Below are 27,630 nucleotides of genomic sequence, written 5' to 3' on the forward strand. Positions count from 1 at the left end.
CACGTATTCTGGGCTCTCTGCCAAAATCCAATTAAATTTTAGAAACTTTATATCTTTTTCTGGCTGTTCAGTGCAAGAGATCAAATCGAAAGTCGGGACATATCAGTAACAATCCAGAACTGCGGGTTGGGCTGTCAAAATCGGGACTGTCCCAACGAAAAACGGGACAGTAGGGAGGTATGATAACGGATCCCATACAGAAATCAGTGCTGGCGCCCTATGCAACCCAGCCGACTATGTCGCCTCCTCCTCAATGGCCCGCGGGAATAAGTGCATGCAAGAACCAGTGCACTGGCTGGAGATGCGTATCTGCTCGTGCATACGGGCGCATGCGAGGGGAAGACGAGCATGCATGGAGGAGCGCGCCGCCAGAATACCAGAAGCCAGCACACCAGAATTGCTGCCGCTGGCAGGGGTACAAGGGTCAGAACTAGGGGAAAGCTGCAGAAGAGGTACAATGCCTGGCGGCTGGCGCCCCTCCAATTTGGCGCCCTAGGCACATGCCTCTTGTGCCTACCCCTAGTTCTGGCCCTGACAGAAATAAATGACCTGGTGCTTTAGTTTGTACCTGTAGAGTACTATATGTTCTGAGTACATCTTGAGGTCACATTTGCAAATGTTATCTATGGAAAATGCTTTGTCTAAGAACATAATGGCTTGTGCACATAAAAAAGGCAAGTAATCATCGAAAGAAGGCTCTGTCCCCTTTATAAGCCAAACATAGTATGCTCACCTTTTTGGGGAAGAAAAAAATGAATATAAGAACGGCTGTAAATTAAGATAAAGTGTCCTATGGTGCAGAGTCACTATAACCTATTTATTGCTTAACAACGTAAAAAAAGAATAACAAATATTTCTCGAAATAGATAATATCCATTAGCTTAGAACAGTGATCCCCAACCAGTAGCTCGTGAGCAACATGTTGCTCTCCAACCCCTTGGATGTTGCTCCCAGTGGCCTCAAAGCAGGTGATTATTTTTGAATTCCAGGCTTGGAGGCAACTTTTGGTCGTATGAAAACCAGGTGTACTGCCAAACAGAGTCTCAATGTAGGTTGACAATCCACATAGGGGAGACCAAATGGCCAATCACACATACTTATTTGGCACCCCAAGAACATTTTTCATGCTAGTGTTGCTCCCCAACTACTTTTACTTCTGAATGTTGCTCACAGGTTCAAAAGGTTGGGGATCCCTGGCTTAGAAGAACATTTCACCTAACTCAACCCTTTGTTAGAAGCTTTGTTACACACAGCAGCCAGTCTCTAAATGGAATAATGTACTGCACTGAACCAGGGAACTCTATATTGAAAAAGTAGACTGAAGTGCATTACAGAGATGTTTGGATACCGTCTTCTACTCAACCGTATGTCTGCACTTTCATGCATTAAAAATGCTAGAGGCAATGAGAAAAATAAATCTGTCCTATATTATTATGCTGCATTGTATAGATTGATCTAGTATAAAATGCCTGAGCCTTTCACCACTGTATATCAAGCAGTAGCAATTACATCCAAATGTAGCTTCATGCAGAGCTTACAGCTATGGAGCTTGTCTACTTACTCTGGATTCCCTTAAAGGGATTGTTCACCTTTAAACTAACTTTTTAGTATGTAGACAGAGAGTGATATTCTGAGACAATTTGCAAAATGGGTTTTTCATTTTTTAATATTTGTGGTTTTTGAGTTATTTAGCTTTTATTTAGCAGCCCTCCAGTTTGCAATTGCAGCTATCTGGTTGCTAAGGTTCACATTGTTCTAGAACCATGCATTTATTTGAATAAGGGACTGCAATAGCAATAAATATGTAGCCTTAGAGAGCATTTATTTTTTTTGATGGGGTCAGTGATCCCCATTTGAAAGCTGTAAAAAGTCAGAAGAAGAAGGCAAATAATTCAAAAACTATACAAATAAAATAAAAAATGAAGGCCAATCGAAAAGTTGCTTAGCCATTCTATAACATACTAAAAGTTTACTTAAAGTGGGCCCAGACACAAAAAGCTGTATAATAAAAGTACATTTCAAATTAAACATGAAATCCAATTTCTATTTTTTATTAAAGCATTCATAGCTGTTGTAAGCTGTCAATCTCAGCTGTCAATCAAATATTGTCTGCCTCTCCTTTATGCCTTAGGCATAGAGGCAGGGCAGACAATTACTTTCACATTGCATTCAGACTTTCACTTTCCATTCAGCATTTCCTAGATGTCACTGCTCTCCACACATTCCCTCGTTCTCTTCACCGTTTAATTGTGTAGCCAGGGCATGGGATGGACATCGGGTCCCCCATTCTGGTGCACAAACAAGTTTCTGAGATGATGGAAGGCTTGCTGTAATAACAGTGTCCACAAAATGGCTCCTGCCTGCTTGCTATAATTATGAATTCCCAGACTGAAGGAAACAAGATTAAACTAATTTATATAGTGTAATTAAGGTTTATTTTGCTTGACTTATGTGATAAAATAGGATTTTGAATAATTTTTTTGGGTGACGGGTCCCCTTTAATGGTGATCCTCCCCTTTAAGAAAACATACAGCAACTCTATGAAAAAATGGTTTTATACAAAGAGAGAGAAATCCAGTATTTCCAAGTATATACACTATGTAAACTTTTCATTAACCTACTCTCTCTCTCTCTTTCTTCAATGCACGACAGGATAAAAGGGTCAGTAAATCCTAGGATAGAATAAGTGTTTTTCCAGTTTCTCACCTTAGTTGACATGAAAGCTGGGCTTGCTGGTGTATTTTGAAAAGTAAATAAGCATTGCCCCCAAATCTCATATAATCAGCCTCGAGCATCTTGGGGCTGAAATTTTACCAACAGTCACGAAGATTTCCATTATAGTCTGTGACAGGCAACACAGCCAGATTTGAACTTTGGCAACCAGCTACCAAAAAGTGACTAGAAAGTTTATTTACATTTAGAGCATATGAGGCAAGATGTCTCAACACTACTCCTGTCACATACCCTTGACTTCAGTGAAAACTGCCTGACACCTCTGGTACAGGCAGTGGTTGGTTCATAAATGCACATTAGCATGTTATTAGGCCAAACACCGCTGTACTATCAGTGTGAGATGGCAGCATGGGTGGTGTAGGGTAATTCTTTTGCCATTAAAAAATGCTGACAAAGGAAAATCCCCTCTGACAAAGGAAAACTGTCACAGCTGTCTTTCCTTCAACTGGCACTTCCACATAACAATGCCCATGTATTAGTAGTTTCTGTTACACATTCAAAATCTCAGCTTGTTCTGCCAGTAGAGATGTAAGATAAACATTTATACTGCATAGCCATAATCTCAAGGCCCCCAAACAATTGCTATTTACTTTTGCTAGTGACCAAAAGTCACCTATGCGTGCTGGGCATTATTATTTAACAATAAACAATCGGCACTGGGAAAACCTAACATTTCTTATTAGTACCAGCATGGTCCTCTAGTATTAAAGCTGTCTGTGCTTTCAGGATATGCCAGGCAGCTCTACTTGTTGTGGGATGTCCGGTTCCTAGGGCTGTGCTGATAGAAGAGAAGGATATTCGTCTACAATGGTTAACAGTACTGCTTGTTTTGGTGCTGGGGTTGTTGTTGGTTGGTTGTGTGCTCCTATGAATGCAAAAGCAACATTGTCATGGTTACACAGCATGCTGATAGAAGCGTACAGTGTTGTTCTGCTAAATTACTTATTACATACTTTTGTATGTTCATCGTACAGGGTCGTAACTACAGAGAAAGTAGACCCTGTGGTTGGAGGAGAGGGTTGGGAGTGTAAAGAGCCCAATAAGGCCCTAGTTAATGAGCAATTTCCATATATCTTGGTAGAATTGGTCAACATACCGATGTTTGGGGGGAACTTAACAGAAATCTCCGTGGGCCCCAGTAACAGTGCGTTAGGTCGTGTTGTACCGTTCTTGTCATCGGGACCTATGATGTCACTTTTTGTAAAGTTTTTAAAACCCAGACTAAAACCTAACCAGGATTCAGTCAAATGGCTTGCCTACCCCCACCACAGAAAGATGCAAACTCCAATAATTTTTCATCTGTTTTAAGTGTCATACTGTAAATACTTTCTCCCTGTGAGTTGTGTATGTGTTTTATTTAAAGTATCCTTTACTTATTCAGGCATACAAGATGCTATACAATATACAAGAATGTTATTTCTGCTGGAGGTCCAGGTGCTTTGGGTGAATCCATACATGCTCCTGTTCACTTGATCAAACTATCATCACATTTTCTCCCCTATCACAGTGAGCCTAGAAATGAATTTAACAAATATCCCAAGCGCACAGAAATATATTGGATACTGTCAGTGTTGTTCGAGTTCCATATGGTAAACCACTGTTGGGAAAAAAGGTCAGCAATCCCACACAGCATACACTGGAAACAGATAGAACTATTCATTGTAAAGCCAGGAATTTAATTTCAGCATTTTTGTATGATAAACAGAATACTCTGATTCACAATGCAAAGTATATTTGTTTAGCTGTGAGAGTCACATTTCCTTTCCAATGTAAACTCTTAAGGGCAGATTTATTGAAATTCCAGATTATAATTGTACTGTTCTGTATGTGTCTGTGGAATTGTGATTCTGCATAACCCTGCTATCCAAACAATTCCACACTGGACCCAATATCCAAGCTAACCTCCTGCAGGTCCCTGTTACATGGGACCCTGAATCTAGGGATGCCACCTGGCCGATATTTTACCGGCCTGGCCGGTAAAACTGATGCTTAATGCCAATGTTATTGATAGGAAAAAATAGCAAGAATATAGGAAGGCCGGTATTTTTTTCCAGAAAAGGTGGCAACCCTACCTGAATCTCAACTGTTCTTCTAAAAGGAAAGGCAAACTGTGTTGTACACATTCATGCGATCACTGGAATATTATACAGATTAAAACTGTATCTTTGAAGGGAGTTCAGGCACCCTTTTTACCTCCTCATCAGTACTCTACATAACCAGACACAAATTATGGGAAGGTCTATGACCTGGTTATATGTGGATCCACATCCTTGTTGAAGAACAAGACTGGTTCTTGATTACTGGATAATCTGGAATCTGGAATTTTTTGGTGAATTCCATGGTTTAGAAGTTTACACTGACTGGGGATGGTGACTTCTAGGAAAAGCTACTTTTGCAGGTCCGGATTTGTGGGAAGGTCACAAAGGCCCAGGCCTAGGGTGACAGAAAATTAAGGGTGGCATGCCGCCCAGTCACATACGCCTCTGGACTGGAGCTCTGCCAACTGGGTGCTGAAGATTTTGACAGCACTTCTTTATCTCCTGTGCGACTGGGTCCCAGTGGTAGAAAACGTAAGGACAGAAGGGCGCACTTGTGCAGTAAACAGACATTCACAAGATATTACATTTTTATACAGTCAAGAAAATATTCATTAGGTCTTCTGAATAACAAGGATAAGAAAAGTTATATTCATCTTGCAAGTTACAAATTGCTGTGCATTAATTAAGGAAGGGTGTCTGTGAAAGTATTTATTCATCCTTCCAGATCATAATATATATTCTTTAGTTGTGGTACTTTAAGTCCAAAGCCACTGGATTTGAGTTGAGTACTCTTGCCACTATTAGATAATAAATAGGGGTCTTACAATAAATAAACAAATGGTTTCTACACTTAAATACACAGTTGCCTGCTCTTCTTCTTAAAAAGAAGATGAATGTGAGCTTTAGTTCTGGTGCAGCATTCTGTACAAAACTCAAATGCTTTGAGCTATTTGGTCATGAAAACCCCCCATGCCATGCCCACATATTTTTCCAGAATATAATACACAGAATATTTTCTACTGTTACAAGTAAATGTTGCGCATGGTGAAGCATTGTATTTGTGTGTTATAAGTAAGTCATAAAAGGAAATGCTTGTTCTTACAAGCAATGTTTTTCTTGCATTGAAAGATAAAAGGTTTATTAAAGGAAAACTATACCCCCCAAACAATGTAGGTCTCTATTAAAAGATACTGAGTAAAACAGCTCATGTGTAAAACCCTGCTTCATGTAAATGAACCATTATCATAATAATATACTTTTCTAGTAGTATGTGCCATTGGGTAATCATAAATAGAAAATTGCCATTTTAAAAAATAAGGGCCGCCCCCTGAGATCGTAAGATTCACTGTGCACACATACAAACCACATGTTAGGTCACATGAGCCAATTAACAGACAGAGTTCTGCCTTTTGCTTCCTCTCTTCTTCCTGTTACAGTTAGAGTTGCAGTATTTCTGGTCAGGTGATCTCTGAGGCAGCACAGATAGAGTCACGAAATGGTGGTTCAAGGCAAGAGATGTAAAAGGGCAATATTTATGTAAATATATATTCCAGTTTGGTAAGATTCTTTAATATGTCATTCAATTTGATATAAACTATCTGTTGCTTAAGTATTCATTTTGGGGGTATAGTTTTCCTTTAATATTTTTTTAGATATTACCAAACGTTAGTTTAGTAGTCAGCTTCGCAACCTAATATTTTGTCAAAGGTTTCAATCACTTTTAGTATGTTGTAGAATGTTCTGTTCAAAGCAACTTTTTAATTGGCCTTTATATTTTATTCTTTATAGTTTTTGAACCATTTGTTTTTCTTTTTTTTTTTTTTTTTGTTTCAACCACTGCCTGTGGTATATTGGACCATAGTCACTAGACAGACGCGGAACAAAAAGTTCTATAATTCCAAAAATTGAAAACTGCAAATTGTATCAGTATAGCGTGTTGGTTCAAGGGAGGTGACCATAGGTATAGACACCCTTATATGAGATGAAAACACACCTCTTTCCCCATAGATAATAAAAGGTACTAAGTTTTAGGTGACCAGTAAATGCCATTACATTATTTTTAGAGTCAGAACAAGAAGGAAAAAACAGATACAGATATCATTGTGTTTGTATTTGGAATGTTTATAAGTTCATCTGTTTGTATTTACTGTTCCTGACTATGTTATACTCTTTATTTCTAAATATAAAACAAATACAGATTTCATTTGTTATTACATTTTCAAACCTAAACATTTGGAAATGTATAACTAATGTGTATTGGAAAGTAGCTTATTTTTTTCCATTCTACTATTCTACTATACTATAAAACTGTTTTGGGTGGAAGATGATATTATAAGATATAGGTTTGCAAGTCAATGAGAGATTTTGTGCTTAATACATGTATTTGCCTGGCTCAGGTTAGCCTTGACATTGCTGCACGCAAATGTCATGTGTTGCAGATGAAGTGTAAAAGTAGCACAAAGAGAGCAATAATTGTAGATGTTCCATAAATTCTATATGCAGATCAGATATGCCTGCTGTAGTGCTACATTCTGGGTATTCAGAGCAGTCATTTGCCTGACATCTGCAGAGGCAGCTTTATTACATTTTCCTCCCAGCCATGTTCACTTTCTCATTTACATTCTGCTCCGCAGTTACACTAAGAAGCTGCTACACAAAGAGGACCTGGCAAAGTGCTGCAGTGCAACCAGCCAAAGCCTCTCCACCCCTTCGCACGTACACATCCAGAAGGTCTTCATAATCATCTTTATATAATTAGCCTGTTATTCCAGCCATTCATCTAGTCATTATTACTGGCTATATGTGCTTTCAGAGGCATGCAACATCAACTACCAGCCACTATTTAAGTCCTGTGGTGAAAAGCACCATTATTCTTTCTAAACATCTTCTTCTGTGCACTCATTTCTGGTATAACCATTATTTAACAAATATATGTGACCTTGTTAGCAGGGATGCACTGAATCCAGGATTCGGTTCGGAATCGGCCGAATCCTTCTGCCCGGCATATGCAAATTAGGGGTGGGGACTCAGGAAGGAAATAACGTGACTTTTTGTCACAAAACAAAGAAGTAAACAATGTTTTCCCCTTTCCACCCCTCGGATTCGGCTCAGTATTAGGCCGAATCCTTCGCGAAGGATTTGGGGGTTCGGCCATATCCGAAATAGTGGATTCGGTGCATCCCTACTTGTTATATTTCAGTACTTTATTATGGTGACTAGTCCTTTACTTAGAATGTGGCTATGAACCTTGTATACAGGTGACCGTAATTTTGAAGTTTATTTTCTGCGCTGGAATAATTTGTTCCAACATGAAAAATAAATGACTAAAATGTAAAGGACTGGTAAAATGTACCTCCATTTAAATACCAGCCCTTTAAAGTTGGTTCAACTTTAAATTCACTTTTAGAATATTATTGAATGACTAATTCTAAGCAACTTTTCAATTGGCCTTTATTTTTTATAGTTTTTGAATTATTTCCTTCTTCTGCTCACACTTTCTAGAGTTTAAATAGGGGTCACTGACCCAATTTAAAAACGTATGCTCCACACAGCAAAATTGTATTGTTACTACTTTTTATTGAACTTTTAATTCAGGCCCTCTCTTATTCACATTCCAGTCTCTTATTCAAATCAATGCATGGTTGCTAGGGACGTTTGGACTCTAGCAACCAGATTTCTGAAATCACAAACTGAAGAGCTGCTGAATAAAAAGGTAAATAACTCAAACAAGTAATGAAAACCATTTGCAAATTGTCTCAAAATATTGCTGTCTACATCATACTAAAAGCTACTTTAAAGGTAAACAAACCTTTAAAAACCTAACATTATTTACATGAGGTTCTTTACTTGAATAGACAGAGAGGCTTGGTTAGGGTAGAATGTAGTAAGCAACTGAGCCTGCCCATTACCAGCAATTGTGAAGTTTCTGCCTTCCTCTCAAAAAAGTGTAAGGGAAGTGCAGCCCTAAAGAGATGACAGAGTGCTTCATAGGCCTTAGAAACAATACTAAGCATGAATACTACCTAATCTTATTCCACTTGTATCCGCTTCAGATTCTTGAATGGTTTATTTGCACATTGGAAAGCTTGGAAAAGTTAGGATGAGACAGTTTGCAATTGGTGGGGCTCAGAATCCTTTGTGAAAGATTCGGCTGAATCCCGAACCAAATCCGAATCCTAATTTGCATATGTAAAGTAGGGAAAAAAGCAGGAAAGAGAACCACGTTCGGTTAAAAAAATATCTGACTGATTTTTTGGATTTGGATTTGGTTTGGCCAGGCCCTTGGATTCTGCTAAATCCGAATCTTGCTTAAGGGTAGGGACACACTGGGCGATTTGGGGAGTTTTAGTCGCCTGGCGACTAATCGCCGCGACTTTTCTCCCCGAATGCCTCCCCTCGCTCTGCGCCTGGCTAAAATGAAAAATCGCCTGCGCTAATCACACGCGGCGATTCGTTTTCCGCTTCGAAATTAAGTTCAGGATTCAGCCTTTTTAGGGTAGGGACACACTGGGCGATTTGGAGAGTTTTAGTCGCCTGGCGACTAATCGCCGCGACTTTTCTCCCCGAATGCCTCCCCTCGCTCTGCGCCTGGCTAGAATGAAAAATCGCCTGCGCTAATCACACGCGGCGATTCGTTTTCCGAAATCGCCCGAAGTTGCCTCACGAGGAAACTTCGGGCGACTTCGGAAAACGAATCGCCGCGTGTGATTAGCGCAGGCGATTTTTCAGAGCGAGGGGAGGCATTCGGGGAGAAAAGTCGCGGCGATTAGTCGCCAGGCGACTAAAACTCCCCAAATCGCCCAGTGTGTCCCTACCCTAAAAAGGCTGAATCCTGAACTTAATTTCGAAGCGAATCCTGGATTTGGTACATGTTTGGTACATGTTTTCCTTTTTAAGCCCTAAGGAAGGGACTAAGCTTTGGGGTATGACCTTGTCGATTGGGTTGGATTGGGGTTATTAGCCCATGTTTGCTGACTAGGCCAGTGAGATAAAGTTCAGGTGCAGTGGTAATAAACCCGTTTGGTAGTAAAAAATAGAGACTAATTAAGGTTCTTAATAATACATAACACATTAGGCTCCTTGGAATAATGCCTATAACAGATTGTTATTGCTTTCTAGATGGGTTTAGTTAAACACCTGCTGGATGAGCAGCCGTGTAACATACCAAAGTAGAGTGTCAGCATAAGAAATGAACTGCTCAGATTAATGGATACATTTCCTACTGTTTCCTCCTTTTACACACACATGCCAGTTGCTACTTTTCTTCTTCGCACCGATAACTCTGACTTGGAAAGTATTTGACACGTGTTTGAGTGTAATATATAAACCATTAAATATGTATATAATAGAAACTTCAACAGAGGCATGGCATACTGCAGGGGCTCAAGGGCATGTAGCCCGTGTTCCTAAAATACCAAAATCTGGTACTTTGTCTCAGTTCCTTAAAGGAGGGTTCATTTTTTATTTAGCCCTCTCTCAATTATCCTGCTACTGCACTTTGAAGGCATGAAAGGGCATAAACAACTTGAAATGCCATGGCCCATGGGATCAGGGTGGTTCCAGTTTTTAACATTGGAAATATAGGATCATGTTATGATACCCAAACATCTTGTTTTAGTAGTAAAAATTAGTTAGTTAGATAAGAAAGACCCTGCTTTTTTATGTGACCATAAAGGGCAGAATGCTAATGAAGCTCCTTATCTGGCCACCACAGGGTACCTAGTAGTCCATGGGTTGCTGTTCCTATCGCTTTGAAGTATCTGCTGCAAATGTATAGTGGCATTGTAAGCTACATCCCCTTCATTAACTATCCCCGGTGTGCCCCTGTCCCTTAATTTTAAGTATCTTATAGAATGGCCCTTTTTTAGTAACTTTTCAATTAGACTTTATTATTTATAGTTTCTAAATTATTTGTTTCCCTTTTTCTGCTTCTTTTTGGCTCTTAAATGAGTCAAATATCTATTGCTCTGTGAGGCTACAATTGTATTCATATTGCCTTTTGTATGTGAAACCCTAGCAGAGCCACTGAGCAAAAAGTTAAACAATTCAAAAACCATGAAAAATGAAGATCGATAGCAAATTGTCTCAGGATATCACTGTCTACATCATACTAAACTAAGGGGGTTATTTATTAAAGTATGAATGCTAAAAATTTGAAACTATTCAAGGTTTATTACTAGAAAATCCGATTTTTTTGTGGAAAGAACCTTACATTTTTTGAGATTTATTATATCCCGAGGATGGAAAAAGCCTGAATCCAAAAATCCAGTATCTCAGACCTACCGATGTTGTATATACGTCAATGGGAGAGGTCCCTATCCTATTTGGAAGTTTCTGTGGTCTGTGCTGGAATTAACCCGAAAATCCAACTATTTCGGGCAAAAATCTGAAGAATTCTGGCTTTTAGGGAAAAAGCCAGAAAAAATTGAGCGATTCGGGAAAAACAATCAGAAAAAATCTCTCGCTCGATTTTTCCCTGATCCAATTAAATTGTGCTTTTTTAATAATAAATAAGGTAAAATAGTGGATTCTAGTTTGGTTGGACTTTTTTACTATAAAAAATCAAATAAATTTGGATTTTGATAAGTAACCCCCTTCAAGTTAAAGATAACCTACCTATTTAACCACAGAGCTGTTCATTTAGTACTAGGATTTTAAAATACAAAGACTATGTGAAGCAGTTTCTAAAGACTACAAAAGTACTATCAGGTCTAGTAACCAATAGCAGCCACCTGCCTGTTTCCAAACTGGTAACCAGTATGAAACTTTGTACTTATTATAGGGATGCGCTGTATCCACTAATTTAGGATCCGAATACTGAACCCTAATTTATACAGTATATGTAATTTAAGGTAATGGGGGGGGGGAGAAAACGACGCAAACAGCACACTGGTAAAAACTGTTTGACTTTCTTGTTTGTGTGATGAAAAGTTATGCGTTTTTTTTGGATTTGGTTTGGCCAGGCACTTGGATTTGGCCGAATCCAAATCCTGCTGAAAAGGCAGAATCCTGGCCGAATCCTGAACTGAATCCTGGATTCGGGGCAACCCTAATTATTATATTACCCCATTTAACACCAGATCCTTTATGTCATTGCATCCCTAATTATTATATTACCCCATTTGACACCAGATCCTTTATGTCAAAACATTACCCACCCCATCCAAGCCAATATCTCCCATAGTGTTAGTGCTTATAAAGAATAGATAGAAAATAATATTGTACCTATATAAGAAATACAGTATAATCCAAACACACATCCATAACATAACAACAGGTGTTGTACCAAAATTACCTTTTTATCCTTATCTTTCACCCTGTGGTGAGACTTTTTTTTTGGACCAATGGAAATGTGGGCCTTTGAAATTAAAGAATATATTTTTATACTATTTTTTGGTGGCCCTTGTGGAGTTTTTTTAAATGCCTTTATGCCCCCTATTTTCTGCTATTGGTTTATATGCTCCCCAAGCTGAGGGTCTGGGCCGGGGCACCTGAACCACCTGATCTATATGGTGAGTGCTTTAGCTGATTCCTGTGTTCCTATTTGTTGTTTTGTATTGTAGCTTTTTTTTGTCATTTTCCAGATAAAATTACATTTTCAAATTTAAGGAAATGTAAGGATGTCTTTATGTTATGTGTATAGTGCCACAAATGCACATCGTGCTTCCCCGATTATAATGTGTTATACTATAAAAAGTCAGGTTATGTACAAGAATAAGAAAAAGCTTGTCTGTGATTGCAGATAGCAAGACACGTCTACTGCAGTGGTATCAGATTCTGAACAATCAAAGGGAAGCATGTGACACCCCACAGCCAATAGAATTTAGATATGAGCCTGCTTCATTGTCTGCCGATGCATTACAGGACTATCTGTTCTGTAGTTAACCAATTCATCTTGAGCAGAAGATGTCTATCGCAGCCTGATGCCAAAATTCACCCTAGTCTAGACTAAGGTTCTACTTTATTGGACCTTTTATTACTGTATATCACAAACGCTATAGGTGATTATTGTACTATCAATTTACATGTATAATAAATTATATTGGTGCAAGGTATCTGGGCAGATAACAAGCTGTTTATCAATGTGAATGGCTTGCATTTATTCGTGATCTATTGGCAAAATAGATCGGGAGAGAACCATTTTACTAATTAAACCAAAAGACATTTACACACAATCTACTCTAAGTGCCACATATTGAGAAATGGAGCTGACATAGGGGAATCTGAAATGCTCAGATAGCAGGAATTCGTTTTAAAAAAGAGGTACTTTGATTTCTCTGCACTCACGTTGGATGTAAATATTCATTTAATACATCTCTGTGATGTTTATATTGCTCTTATTTATTTAATATTGATGGTTTGGGGAATGTTTAATAATATCAGTGAACAGTACAGTGAACAGTATATGAGGAAAGAGTGCTTAGCGATGTCACCATGATTAATTAAAATCTCTGCATTATAGGAAAAATGGCCCATCTACAGTAGCACTATTTGTGCTTGTATTGCACTGGGGGATTTTTATGCTATAGAAGTCTGCTTCCTCTAAAGTTACACCACAGTTGGTTGTTTTTGTATGTATTCTTGTAGGTTTGACAGCAGAACATTCTGGCTTTTTTTCAATACAGACTAATAAAAATAACAATGATTAACGGTATCATTCAATTCAGAGAGTAGGAGCTGATAAAAAATCAAGACCGTGTTTGTTTTTCTTTCTACTATATATAGCAGTTTGTCAATATGCTTAAAAATGTGGTCTTTCTGCATAAGCTACAAAGGCTAGCCAGTAGGCAAATTAGTAGCGATCTGACTTTTTCGGGGCTGTAAGAGGCTTTCAAATCATTCCACACTGCTCCCGGAGGAACTAAAAACCCAGAGTATTCATTGATTTGTTAACGAGGGGAGTGTAGAACTGATCTATGGAAGACAGAGATGCAGGAGCAAGATTTAATATACATCCATTTAAAAGGTTATGGCTAATTATGGAACCAACTTCCTTTTTTCAGAAACATAATTCTAGAAGTGAAACTGTGAACAGAAATAGAAGACTGTCCATTAGAAGAGTTAATTTTGGTAGGAATCTGTTTTTTTTCAATCTGTGTTGTTAGAACAGATATAGGATCTGCTATGTCACGTGCTTGGGACATGTGGTTTTCTGGATACAATGGATATAATGGATACAAAGATGGCTGAAAGGGGAGAGGTCCATTTGTGATGCTCTGTAATGATCCAGGTAGCTATTAGACCAAACATTTCCCTCAAGGCTTTTCTCTCTAGCATCCACTAAAGATTATTATTAAGGATTTTGCGTTGGACCTTGTGGAGGCCTTATAGGTAGAGATTTATTTGGACCTAAGATTGCTAAGAAAATTATAATTTGTGCACAGTAGTGTAACTACCACTGACTGAGCCTGGGTCTCCTCCAGACAAAAACACTGCTGGATTACCTGTGATGAGATGCCCTTGCGTCTCCAGCAGGCCCTAACTGGGTGCAGGCCTGGGTGCAACCACACTCACGCCAGTTTCACCAGTGTTTGTGTTTTGTGTATGTTACAAGTCAACCGGTATATGTAAAGGCTCACATGGAAAAAGCCACACTCTTATCTACTTTAATCACCACCTGTGACAGATACACTATTTCTACTATCTTAATAATTGGGTGGCGAAAACAGGCACATTTCAACTCATTTGATGAGCTTGAGGTTGGCACTGTATGTATTAGGTTCCACGTCCCATGCTCTTGCAGAGCATTCTGAATAAATTAGGGAATTGGGCAGCAAATTGGAAAATGAGGTTCACCATTGACAAAAGCAAGGTTATGCACAGGGACAAATAACAGAACTGCTACTTATACACCAATTGTGTTGGGGGTTGCCTTTATTGACAAGGATTTAAAGATTATTGTAGATACTGTAACTAGGGATGCACTGAATCCAGAATCCTTCTGCCCCGGCCGAACTGAATCCAAATCCAAATTTGCATATGCAAATTAGGGGCATGGAGGAAAATCGCGTGACTTTTTGTAAAAAAACAAGGAAGTAAAAATGTTTTCCCCGTCCAACCCCTAATTTGCATATGCTAATTAGGATTCGGATTCGGTTCGGTATTTGGCGAAAGATTTGGGGGTTCGGCCGAATCCAAAAAAGTGGATTCGGTGCATCCCTAACTGTAACTCTTTGTAATGTTACTACTGAGACTCACTCATTCCTCTGCTTCACTATAGCCACATTTCTTGTACTCATCTTGTACTCATGAAAAAGATACACTTTTGGATCTTTATCACTAATTACTAATAATTCTGGATTTATCATTAATTCTAGAGTGGAGAAGAATTCAGACATCATAGCATGGACCCTTTTGTGATTATATCTCATGTAATGCTCTACATTAGATGTGAAACTTTCTGAGGATAATTATAGCATAATGAATGGGACTGTATTTTCACAGGGTTGTACAAAGAAGGCAAATGGAATGGTTTTAAAAGAATATATATATACAGTATATGTATAACACCAGGATATATGATGTAAATTAAAATATCGGTGGGTTATTGGAAAGGTTATCATGGAGGTTGGTAAGAAAAAAATATTAATAGAAAAGAAATAAAGGAGAAAGTTGGACCCTTTGTATAGGATTGTATAGGTTGGCGATATCCAGTTTAAATGATCGGATCACTATGATGTGATACAGGCTGTTAGGGCGAGTACCACATCAACGAGCCTAAAACTGACGTTTTCCAGATATTGTTCGGGGAAGCCTACATGTACATACATGTGTGGCCACCCCAGGGCTACAAAAATATAAAGTTAGAATGTAAATGAATGTATTTGGTATACATTTGCGTGTTTGCATGTGTGCACGTATTTATATACACGTGTGCTTGTTCAAATATGTACAGTATATATGTTAATAAAAAGGTTTTTCCCCTTTTTTTGTGGGTTGTGATACTGGGGAATCCACAGAAGGGGGTATTCAACCCAAATTAATTGCTATGTGAAAAACTGCAGCCACAAATATGAGCCAGGTTCAAATCTTGTCATTCACCCAGGGACACATTTACATTTTATTATGGAAAAAGAAGACACAACCACAGATTTTTGGCAGATGAAACACTTGGCAGATGGAATTTAATTCCACCCTCCTTTGAAATGTTGCACTCATTGTATCTATCAACATGCATTAAAGTACTTTTTTTAATAAACGTTTTCTGATTTGTTATTTCCTTTATGGGTCCATTTCTTTTGTAAACATCTACTGTAGCTGTGCAGTTGCCCTGTGAGGTAGGTGCACACTTGGCCCTTCAAATAAAATGTCAGGTGATGGCTTGAAATGGGAGAAGACAGACACTTTTCAGGGAATTTTTACTGTTCTATATATTTGATAAAAATGTTTCATCACACACAAAATTTCAGCGCATTTCTATTTCCTTCTCAACAAATACTGCTTTCAGTGCCTTTTAACATTTGATTATTTCCATACTGATTTTAAGAATTATTTGATTTTCTATCCAGCTGAAAACACCTTTCAGTGCTTTAATTTTTTCTTTTACTGGTAAGGTGCATAGTTTAAAATGGCCGAACAGAGAAAATTTCAATGAGATAGAGTAGAAATAACACCTTGGTGGTTAAGCAAGTGAAATTGTCATTATTACTGACAGAAAACTGTGATTCTTCCTTTAACTCAGCAGCACAAAAGCTCTTTTTTTGTGGGTCTGGTATGTAATTTGCCTCTTTATAAAGATAAGGAGGCTTCTCTATAATCTTCCTGTATTTCATAATTTACTGGAGGGGCTCCTTGGCAGTTCTGTGACAGCCTCAATGGAAACAAAAAGATCCCTCTCAGTCTAATGAATAAGCGTTGTTAACATTTGTTCTTCATTCACAGCTTAAATGCAGTTTGACTCTGCCTGGTGCTGGTTAAGCTGGAGTACACCACAAAGAAGCATTTTATTAACCCTTTAATCCCGAGTAGGGGCTGTGCCAGAACTATTCTGGGTGACATTATAAGGTTTTTGATGGGAAACCATCCATCTTTCTAAACCAAGTACAGGTATAGGGTGCTTGACCAACTAGCAAGGCAAGACTGGACATAACAATAACTTAAAGAGGCAAGAACTAATATCTGTATTATTGATATTGGACTTTATTAGACCCACTGCAGACCTTTTGTACTCCTTGGCCATCTAGCAGCCACTGGGTTTGGTGTTTCTTTTGCTATACACTTCTGCTTACAAATATTTGCAAGTAGAGCATTAGTTGCTTTGAATGCAGTTCCTACCTAGGAACTAATGGCTAAGCATCTAATGAGCAGCATCTCAGTGTCTCTGACCCCATGCAGACCGTGAGTTCCTACAGGAGCCTCTTACGTGTGTGTTTCCTTTCTGATTAACACACAATCAATACAGCAATTGTTCTCCAGCATTCTAACTTGGGTATACAGTATTTAATCAACTTGATCGTTATTATATAACAATGGTATTTAATTAGATGACAGGTACAGGATTATGGACTAACAGGCTCAAAACAAACAAAGAAGAGTAATGGGTCAACTCAGAAGTTTCCTAATTGCTCTATAATTGTTACTGCTGTGAAATCATTGAGATATTAATACATGCTATGTTTACTCTTTCAACAGATATGGACAGGGAAATTAGAAACAATGGATGTGGACGGTTGAACTCACAGGTAAATCAACTTCATCAGTTAAAAGGGGCTTTGGCTTTTACTGGATATTCCTAAATGTTCAGATAAGGAGGAGAAAATCATAATGACCGCCCTTAATAAAATATACAAATTTTAAGGGCAATAAAAGCCATGATAAACTGTCACTTCAACTAAAGTACTCTCTGCATGGACCTGTATATATTTCAGAATACATGTGAGCTCTGTGTAATGTTACTACTGAGACTCATTCTGCTGCTTTCATATAGCCACACTTCGAGTACTTAGGTCTGCACCAGCAATTATTTGTGGGGGAAACCAATGTGAAAGAAACATATTTATGCAATATAGATCCTGTGTACCATCACTAGAAAATATTTACATTTGGCTATAGCAACTTGTCTTGCGCTTTAATGTAGATATAAACAAATCGTAGTACACAAAAAGATGTTGGGAAATAATTTCCACTATAAAAAATGTCTCTGTCAGTAAACATAGTGCTTCATTATTTTTTTTCCACAATGCAGTGTTTTTTCCCTACAATTTCCAACTTATTCTAGCCTAGAACAGAGCTGCTTTGATTTCAATTGCTAGCAATACATTAGAACCAAATGCTATTGTATATACTTATTTTCATGTATCAGGTTGTGGATAGCATTTTCATAGTGGAGGTAGCATCACTTCCAGCACACATACAAATTAAAAATGTAACTAAGTTATGGTCCCCATGTCTATAGCACCTATTGGTTCCATCTTTTAAATAGAGCCAATAGGCTCTATCATTTTAAATGTAATTATCCATAATCCAGTAAAGTAATAATACACATAGGATAGTATGCATGTAGGGGTGATGTCCTGTCTGTATGTTGCAGTTCACCGATCTATAGAATTGCATGTATAGTTACAAGAATCTGCATGATGGCCTGTTGATACAACCAAATTGGTATGACAGCAACAATTGTATAAAATGTAAATCTGATATATTTAACCTAGAAGCTTATGACTTCTTTTATTACACCAAACATACAAGAAAGGGGCTAAATAAAGAATTAATTTAGGAAACTCTACATGACACGATAACAAATGAAAACTGTTTTTTGTTATTATTTCTGGGCTTCCAGGACTACAAAGGGTGCTGCTTCCCTTCATCATAACCTAAGAGGTGCCCCAACATCCACTGGGCATGGATGCTCCTAACTGAAAACGTAACGTTTGGACCAACGCAAAGTAGTCAGCAATTATGTCTAAAAAAGGCAGAAACAAGGCTGAAAAGCCGGAAGCTCTTATACTTGCTCTTCAAGCTGCTAATGAAGACCTCAGGGCAAAACTGACAGACATTCAAATTGAGCTGCACCAGGAAAAGTCTAAGGTAAGAAAAGTAATTTAGCTTCAGATCAGCAATGTCCACTCTGCATCCAAAAATATTCCAGACAGCACAAAAACACACCACAATGTCCAGCCTACAACTTTCCTTTTCCAAATGAAAATAAGATTTCATGAAGGGAATGGGAGCTGAGAGATTCCTAAATACACCAGCTGGGGCAATAGGAAGGGTGATATCAATTATTAATCTGCTGATATGGAGATTCCATGCTTTTTTAGGAACAAAAGGCTGGAATTACGAATCTTGAGCCGAAAACAATCTAGAGATATTCCATCGTTGGAATCTATCTATAATCTATAATTGATTGGACCTGCACACCAGTGGTATAATTAAAATGATTAAACTTCACAGTATAATCATTTTAGGGTCCCTTAAACTTTGAAATTAAAACATTTATATAAACATTTATTGAAACTGCTCATCAGTCTTGTTCCTGAAGCACACCTGAATGTGCAAAAAACACAAAGTAATTCCAATGCTCCAAGATCAAGCATGTCATACACTGTTTACTATTGCTATTTATTGTAGGTAGTCACATTCAAATGCTGTAGTTAGTATTCATGCATGTTCACAAAAAAGAGCAGCCAAAAGCCTTGGAGTGTAGAGACATGGTGCAACTAAGTTATATCTGTTGTTACTATGGAATTGAAAGCTTCATCTAAAATGATGTCCTGTCATTATGTCACCTATAACAGAAGGCAAATAAAATGAACTTTTCCTAGGCTAGCTCTCCGACAACGCAATCAAATGCCACAGTGCTCTCTATAACTTGTGTTAGCATTCATAGGAATTGCGCACACAGTCCTTCACATGGGTTAGTGGGATTAAATGCCAGAGCCAGTATTATAAATTTCACCATGGTGCTGACATTTTATAATGGAAATTTAATTCTTGACAACACTTTAAAGTGGTGGTTCACCTTCAAACAACTAGTTGTTTTCAGATGGAACACCAGAAATAATGACTTTTTCCAATTCTTTTTATTTTCTATGTGTGACCCGTTTTTCTAATATTGAAGTGTCAAGTGTCTTTTTCACCTTCTGAAGCAGCTCTGGGAGCGGGGTCACCGACCCTGTAAACTTCTTAAATGACACATTTAGTTGATACATTTCTTATGTTTGTCCCTGCTGAGCAGAATCTCTGGGTTTCATTACAGGCAGCTGTGATGAATACAATAGTACTATTGTACAATTGATACAATAGTTGCTAATATTCCAGAGATGCTGAAATGTAAAATTGTAACAGTTTAGAGTCTGCACCTGAATTACTGAGCTGCCAGACTGAAACACCAGAGACAGGGACATTCAACTTTAGACCTAGATTTTGGAAAACCAGTAAAGAATAAATAATGGAAAGTGATTGAAAAAGTCTTTATTTCTGGAGAACAATCTAAAAACAACGGAATTGAAAAAAGTGTTTGGAAGGTGAACAACCCCTTTAAGTAGAAGTCGACATTTCCTTGGGAACATGATATATTTTAGAGCAATCCAGTTAATGGTTTATTACAGACACTTTTGTATTTTTGTATGGAAGGGTCAATATCAAAGTATAATTACAGTATCAATGGTGACCCTCCTGCTGGTGGTGTGTTCAGTTTTAGTATTGGAATGGGGGAAAGTGCTAGGAGCCCGTGGGTACAGGAGTACCAATGTAAACAGCATCCCTGACCCAATCCCAGGTCAGAATGAGGGCTGTATGCTTAGGGCAGGAGGACTGGAGTTCATCAACACCAACAAATCAACAAAATGACTAGGGTTGAAGTGATACCGACACCTTTTATTCAACTGTTAAACAGTATCAATCAGACTCAATTGTTTTCTTTTATGCAAAATGTATTTGCATGATACTCATGATAGTTTGATATGTAATTCCCTCTCATTTTAATCCTTATGCTCTCTTCAGGTGAGTAAACTTGAACGGGAGAAGAACCAGGAAAGCAAACGCATCAAGGAGCAGGAGCAGCACAAACACACTGTTACGGTTACTGAACTGAAGTCAAAGCTTCACGAGGAGAAGATGAAGGAGCTTCAGGCAGTGAGGGAAAACCTAATCAAACAACACGAGCAGGAAATGTCAAGAATGACCAAACTAAAAGAGGCAGAGATCCTGCGTCTCAAGTCAACTGTCAATGCCTTGAGGGATGGCAGCAGTGATAAAATAAGGACAGCACTGAGCACTGAGGCGCGGGAGGAGGCCAGGAAGGTTTTTGACCCTGAGCGCCTCAAGCTCTTACAGGAAATCACTGAGCTGAAGACAGCCAAGAAGCAAGTGGATGAGGCCCTTAATAACATTATACAGGCGGACAAAATTAAAGCTGGGGATCTGCGCAGTGAACACCAGTCCCACCAAGAGGCCATTGCCAAATTTAAATGGGAAAGTGAAAGGGACATCAGAAGACTGGTAAAAAACAACTTTTTTACTGTACACAAAGTTAAAAAATATCCACTTAAAAAACAAAAATACTTGCAATATTTTCTGTGGGAAAAAGAGACACCTTCCTGGCTGCATGTAAATAAAGCCCATGCAAGTGGCTGGGGCAGGTAGTAATGCCGTACAATTGTAATGCCCCTCAAACCATATCCTAAAAAGTAATTAAGTCAAAAGTCACAATAGATTGACAAAAACAATGTTTCGCACCACTAGGGCCTTTTGGAAGGATTATATACCACATAACTCCAGGTTAAGAGTAGTGCAAGAGCAGCACTGTTCAGTGCCATTAGTAACAATGTAATGTATATGTGACCTGTATATGTGACCTGTTATGCAGAATGCTTGGGACCTGGGGTTTTCTGGATAAGGGTTCTTTCCGTAATTTGGATCTCCATATCTAAAGTCTACTTTAGATATAATAATAAACCCAATAATATTAAATAAACCTAATAAGCTTGAATTGTATGTTAGCTGGGATCAAGTACCTGGGACTGTTTTATTATTACAGAGAAAAAGGAAATGTTTTTTTTAAAATTTGGATTATTTCAATATAATTGGAGTCTATGGGAGAGGGCCTTCCCATAATTCGGAGCTTTCTGGATAACAGGTTTCCAAATAATGGATCCAATACGTGTACACCTTTGTAAAGTATTATTTCTTCTATCAATATGATGTTTCTATAAAAGGTCTTTATGAAGCAGAACTAAAATAACCTTTTTTTTTAAATATATTGTGATGCAGATGGATGAAATAAAAGCAAAAGACAGGATCATCTTCTCATTAGAAAAAGAACTAGAAACCCAGACCGGCTATGTGCAGAAGCTCCAGCTCCAGAAAGAGGCTTTGGATGAGCAGCTGTTTTTAGTAAAGGAGGCAGAGTGCTGTGTAGGGAGCCCTAAAAGGGAGATCCCAGGGCGAGCAGGGGATGGCTCTGAACACTGTGGCAGCCCGGTAATGGAATTTCATCTAATTCTTTTTCTTTTAATGCTGTCTGTGTATTTGTTTGCATAGGGTTGATGAAAATGAAATAGATATAGAAGGCCATTTTGACAATGAATATTTACCATCAAGAGACTGGAGAGTTCCACTTGCACTTTTTTTGCCCTAGGATTCAGCAGCATTACTCAAGCAAACAGTACTTGCCATTAGTTGCCCTTTAAATGAACCAGGGATTCTTCAATAGTAAAACATATATTTTCATAACAGTAGCATACTTAATCTTATTAATAAAGCAAAATGTAGTGGTCCTAACTTTCCTCAGCATTACCATAAGGTACAATAAGGTCTCCAAACCATCTGAAAAAGTCAGGTTTATTTCAATCTAGCAGGGATGCAATGATTGCATTTAATATAAATTCCATCACTACATAATTAGTTCATCTGTTAAAAGTGTCCCTGATTTTTCAGGTTCATTTGGTAACCTTAGGGAACAAGGTTCAGACTGAATCCTGCCCAATCATTACATTCACAGTTCACACACTAACTAGGAGAATCAACTTTCAGGGAAACCTCCACCTGCATCATCAGTCAATCTATACCTTGTCATGCACAGTTATCAGAGTGGGAAAGGAGATGGAAAAATAAAATAATGCCTGTATGCCTTACCTCTTACACAGCAGAACACAGGGAGGACAAGAGAATATAAAAATTAGCTGCAGAAGCAAAAGCTGAAATGTGGCTGTCAGTCCAACCTAGGGATAGCCTTTTATAAATCCGGGCCTTTGTATAGGTGTCCCCTTGGATGTCTCCTAGCTTGTGCTTTATTCAATGCTAAGGACCCCTAACTCTCAATTATAAGGCTTCCTTGTGCCAATATTTGGCACATGGTGCAGATTGCAGGAGCCATTGTCTTAGGCAGGTAAGTGCATTGGCTCTAAGGAGTACATTTTAGTGCCCTTTAGTGCTCTTGAACCTACATCTGGGGCATTGTTAAATGTGCTCTTTTGACTCCGTGTGCAGTGGCCATTTTGTGTGTATAGAAAAATAGAGCACAGCTTCACTATTAATATAATTATAAAGTGTTCTATAGTACACGCTAGCTCCATGTTATTGAAGCAAAACTCTTGAATGGTTCTGCCAAAGAAGAACATATACTGTGAGTTTTCATATTTCCTACAGATAGGCCTTTCCACTGATCACAACAGAGGAAATTAACTAAGATGTTTCCGATACTTATTTAATTGTTTTGGGGTTGTTTTATGATGGAGTTTGACATATCTGTACTTTAACGTCAGTACAGTACAGCAGAGGTATCAGATGTTTCATCATGCTGCACACGTTGGGTTAAATAATAATACATTAATATTTGTCCCTAGGACTTAAGAAGGAACCAGAAAAGAATGGCTGAACTGAATGCTACCATAAGAAAACTTGAGGACAGGAATACTTTACTGGTGGATGAGAGAAATGAGCTGGTAATATTCCTAACAGCTTTAATAGTTCATTATGTTTATCAGAAAAGCAACACCTAGATCTTCATATATTTTAATAGTTCTGCTCTAGTGTTGAAATTGGATTTGACTTGATGGAAGATGAATGTGATATGCCCATGCCTTGACTTTTTGTGCATTTTATCAAATTTGCATACATTTTGTTTTGTTTTTTCTTTTTATTGTATACTCTCTTAATGAACAGATAAACCAAGTATAGGATATATAGGCTTGTCTAATTTGTATAATGGCATAGGGCTATTGGGCACTTGCAGACACGAGAAAGTCTTGCTGCTCCATTTGTTTATAATGAAGGCACAAAATGGAATGAGATGAGCACAACTCTCTATAATATCCCACCGTGACATATATGGGGATATCATTTCTCAAGCATCTTGTTATAAACCAAACTGTTGCATTAATGAAGTGATTGGCTTTTGGAAGTAGTAATAATAATATACAACCTTAGCTAGTTTCTACTTTATAATAATGTTTTAAGTGGTGAACAAAACCTTCCCTATTTGCTCAGCAGCACTGTAAGCTACCATGTTTCTAACTTTACAGCTAAGGAGAGTCAGGGAAGCAGAAAAACAATGCAAACCTCTTCTGGAGAAGAACAAGTGCCTCACTAAACGAAATGATGAGTTAATGCAGTCTTTACAGCGTATGGAGGAGAAGCTGAAAACGATCACAAGAGAAAATGCAGAAATGGTAACGACCAAAAATATTCTTGTGGTGCATTTATAAGGCTACAGTAAAGCAAGTGAAGCTTATAAAATCCCCACTATGCACTCACTCTATGGTTAGGAACACCCACATTCACTTTGAATTACCATTGCCTGTAAGCATTTTTGTATTTCCATGACACTTGATTGTTGCTCAGAAATGCTTACTGATGCATTTTCACATGACATTCATCATGGGTCCTGGCAATTGCTATTGAGATAAATAGGAAAACATTCTGGGTCACCTCCAGCCAAACTCCAAAACACTTGGCACCCACAGCAATTCTGTACATTTCACCCATGTCCCTTAGCAACAGCTAAAAGACAGAGAGTATTAATAGCCTTACATTTGTTGCCTAAATGCCTTCAGTTAACGTAAATAAATGTTTCTTTCAATGTATTTATGTTTTATTTAACCTTTATGTTTAGCGAGAGAAGATCACATCTCATCCACCACTAAAGAAACTGAAATCTTTGAATGATCTCGACCAGGCAGAGGACGAGCAAGAAATTGAGTTTTTGAAGTTACAAGTGATCGAGCAACAGAATATGATTGATGACTTGACACGTGTAAGTTTGGCACCATGTTGAGCTTCATCTTTCCCTTCACCTTGACGAAAGGTCAATGACTCTCAAATAAGTAGAAAAAAAAAGCAAAGTAGAAAGTAAAAAAAGAAGCCAACTTGTTCAAACACTAGTATTAACAGGAGTCAGTGGGACCCAGAGTGAAATCTGTAATATCATTTTAAGGCTCCCTTCCAATGATATCCTTATAAACGGTGCTTAGTGATGTCATCAGTTATAATCGGAGCTTAGTGATGTAATTTCGTTCACATGACTCACTGAAACTTGTGTATTAAAATAAAGAAAGTACCCCCTGTTGCAAAATATGAGGATTTTTTTGGAGTACCATGAACTTTTATATGGTCATGTAACTTATAATATCTTTATATTTTACAATAGGGGGTACTTTATTTACTATATATACAGCAATTGCTAAGCCCCCCAACATTTCTGGTGCTTTAGTTGTACTGTCTTCATGGTTATGCCACAGCAGACAATTATTTATCATCTTACTGTGACAACAGTTGATAAATGATCATTACCGATAAATGCACTTGTGAAATATTTTCTACATCAATAAATCTTAGGTTAAGTCTAATAGTATGCAATTGCATTTCTCCTAGTTATATTTTTGGATCCTGGGTTTATTTGCGTTGCCAAATGCTGAAGTTATACTTTCAATTCTGCTGATATTTTATTTAATTTTTATCAGAGGGCTATTTTATTCACTTCGCTGCTAAATCGTACCATCTGTATCTACCAATCAGATCATTGTTTTTTTAGTAAATAATGTATACTAATTGGTAATGAGTTACAGCTGGCAACTTAAAATTAACACCTATGTTAGAGAATACGTTTAATGAGTTGCCTCTATTGTTGCCTCTATTGTGATTTTTATGTCAATTTCTTGGTGTTCTTTCTTTATAAATGAATTCTCACATTTCTATATCATAGGACAGGGAAAAGCTTATCCGACGGAAGAAGCATAAAAGAAGTTCTAAACCTATAAAGGTAAGTATTTGGGAACCTAAAAAAATGGTGTTTACAGGGTTAGAGTAAGAAGTTACTGAGCCCTTTGCCATTCAGTTCAACAATTATGTTAGTCTGCAGTGTAATACATGTATGGGATCCGTTATCCAGAAACCCATTATCCAGAACACTCCAAATATTGGAAGGTCATCTCCAATAGACTCTGTTTTATCCAAATAATCCAAATTTTTAATAATGATTTCCCTTTTCTCTGTAATAATAAAACAGTACTTTGTACTGGATCCAAACTAACATTTAATGAATCATTATTGGAACAGCCTATTGGGGTTATTTATTTTTTATGTGATTTTTTGACTTAAATATGAAGATTCAAATTACAGAATGATGCATTATTCGGAAAACCCCAGGTCCTGAGCATTCTGGATAACAGATCCCTTACCTGTACTATCTATACAAGATCCTTGCGCTCTATAAATACATGTTAATAATGTTAAGCAAAGAATAAAGAAATAAAAAGAAGAATTGAATGATGGAGTAATTGCTGGGACCTGCATTTAAATATGTTTAGACAGTTGACATTAAAGGGATATGTTGGGATGAAGAGACATCTCTCTGATGACTGCCTGTGGTGGATGCTGAAAAGCTTTGGAGGAATAGGGAACTCTATTGCTAAAGCAAACAAGATTATTAAAATGCGATTGGCACTATTCAGGAAGATTTAGTGATGTGAATCAGTAAGTTAATATGTCGTGCCTTAAGATAATTTATGAAAGCTGTAATAAGCTCAAATCCAAAAAGGTTTATCCCAGCACTTGAGTGCACTTATTTTATTGTGTAACTCATCACATCAGCAATAATCCTTGCTTACATGTGCAATGTAGTATCTCGGGTATGCATTGCTTATCGCTGAACAGCAGCAGAATTAGTCATTTCTACCTACACAACTAGAATGGTTTACTGCTTTTACAGAGGCACCTAGTTGATACAGTGTTTGGCTATGATGACGATTCTATGGATTCAGAAACCTCCTCTGTCGCTTCTTATCGAACAGATCGAACACCGGCAACACCAGATGATGACTTAGATGAAGTAAGAAGGATATCCTTGCATGTAACCTAATGGTTTAAATGGATTTTCTGTACTGTATTTTGGACACATTTAGCTACCATTATGGCGTCAAATAAATGCTTTTCCCACAGATAATTAAAAGGCACTTCAAGATTTAATTTTTAGCCATTGTTATGTGCATTGACACCCTAAATATCAATACCATGATTAACAGTCAAGAAGCAGCATTTTGCTGAATCAGATTCCACTTATTGGAGCTCACCAGTGTACCTAAAGACTATATTTCCTCATTTGGCCATACACAGACAATATTTCAGGTGATGGAAAGTCTACCTACACCACTGAGGCTTTTGATGATTTTCTAAAATATTTGGCTTATAAACACACCATTAAGCTGTATGCAGTATATATAATAATTTTCACAAAAACTTCTTCACGCTGTGCATATTTCATAATTTACAATGTCTTTGGAGAATATCATTGAAGTGGGCCTGTGCTGTTAGGTAGACTCTTTTCATATTCTTTTCTGTATAGTTTGGAGCCAATGTACCGGAAGAAAGCAGATACAGTATAAGGCCAATTTTCCAGCAGAAGAAAAATGACTCTATTCAG

General features: G+C 37.8%; 1 protein-coding gene across 2 annotated transcripts in view; it reads left to right on the forward strand.

Moving 5' to 3' along the window:
* Positions 1 to 27,630, forward strand: part of jakmip2.L (janus kinase and microtubule interacting protein 2 L homeolog) — a 70,131-nt gene that overhangs the window by 18,553 nt on the left and 23,948 nt on the right. For both annotated transcript variants that reach the window (XM_018252184.2, XM_018252185.2), the window contains exons 2-10: positions 17,403 to 17,452; positions 18,550 to 18,797; positions 20,715 to 21,212; positions 21,984 to 22,193; positions 23,558 to 23,656; positions 24,236 to 24,382; positions 24,826 to 24,966; positions 25,915 to 25,971; positions 26,920 to 27,039. In XM_018252184.2, coding sequence (XP_018107673.1) covers positions 18,669 to 18,797; positions 20,715 to 21,212; positions 21,984 to 22,193; positions 23,558 to 23,656; positions 24,236 to 24,382; positions 24,826 to 24,966; positions 25,915 to 25,971; positions 26,920 to 27,039 — 1,401 coding nt within the window. In that variant the 5' untranslated portion in view covers positions 17,403 to 17,452; positions 18,550 to 18,668. The remainder of the gene's footprint in view (positions 1 to 17,402; positions 17,453 to 18,549; positions 18,798 to 20,714; positions 21,213 to 21,983; positions 22,194 to 23,557; positions 23,657 to 24,235; positions 24,383 to 24,825; positions 24,967 to 25,914; positions 25,972 to 26,919; positions 27,040 to 27,630) is intronic.

Source organism: Xenopus laevis, chromosome 3L (genome assembly GCF_017654675.1).
Source record: "Xenopus laevis strain J_2021 chromosome 3L, Xenopus_laevis_v10.1, whole genome shotgun sequence".
NCBI lineage: Eukaryota > Metazoa > Chordata > Amphibia > Anura > Pipidae > Xenopus > Xenopus laevis.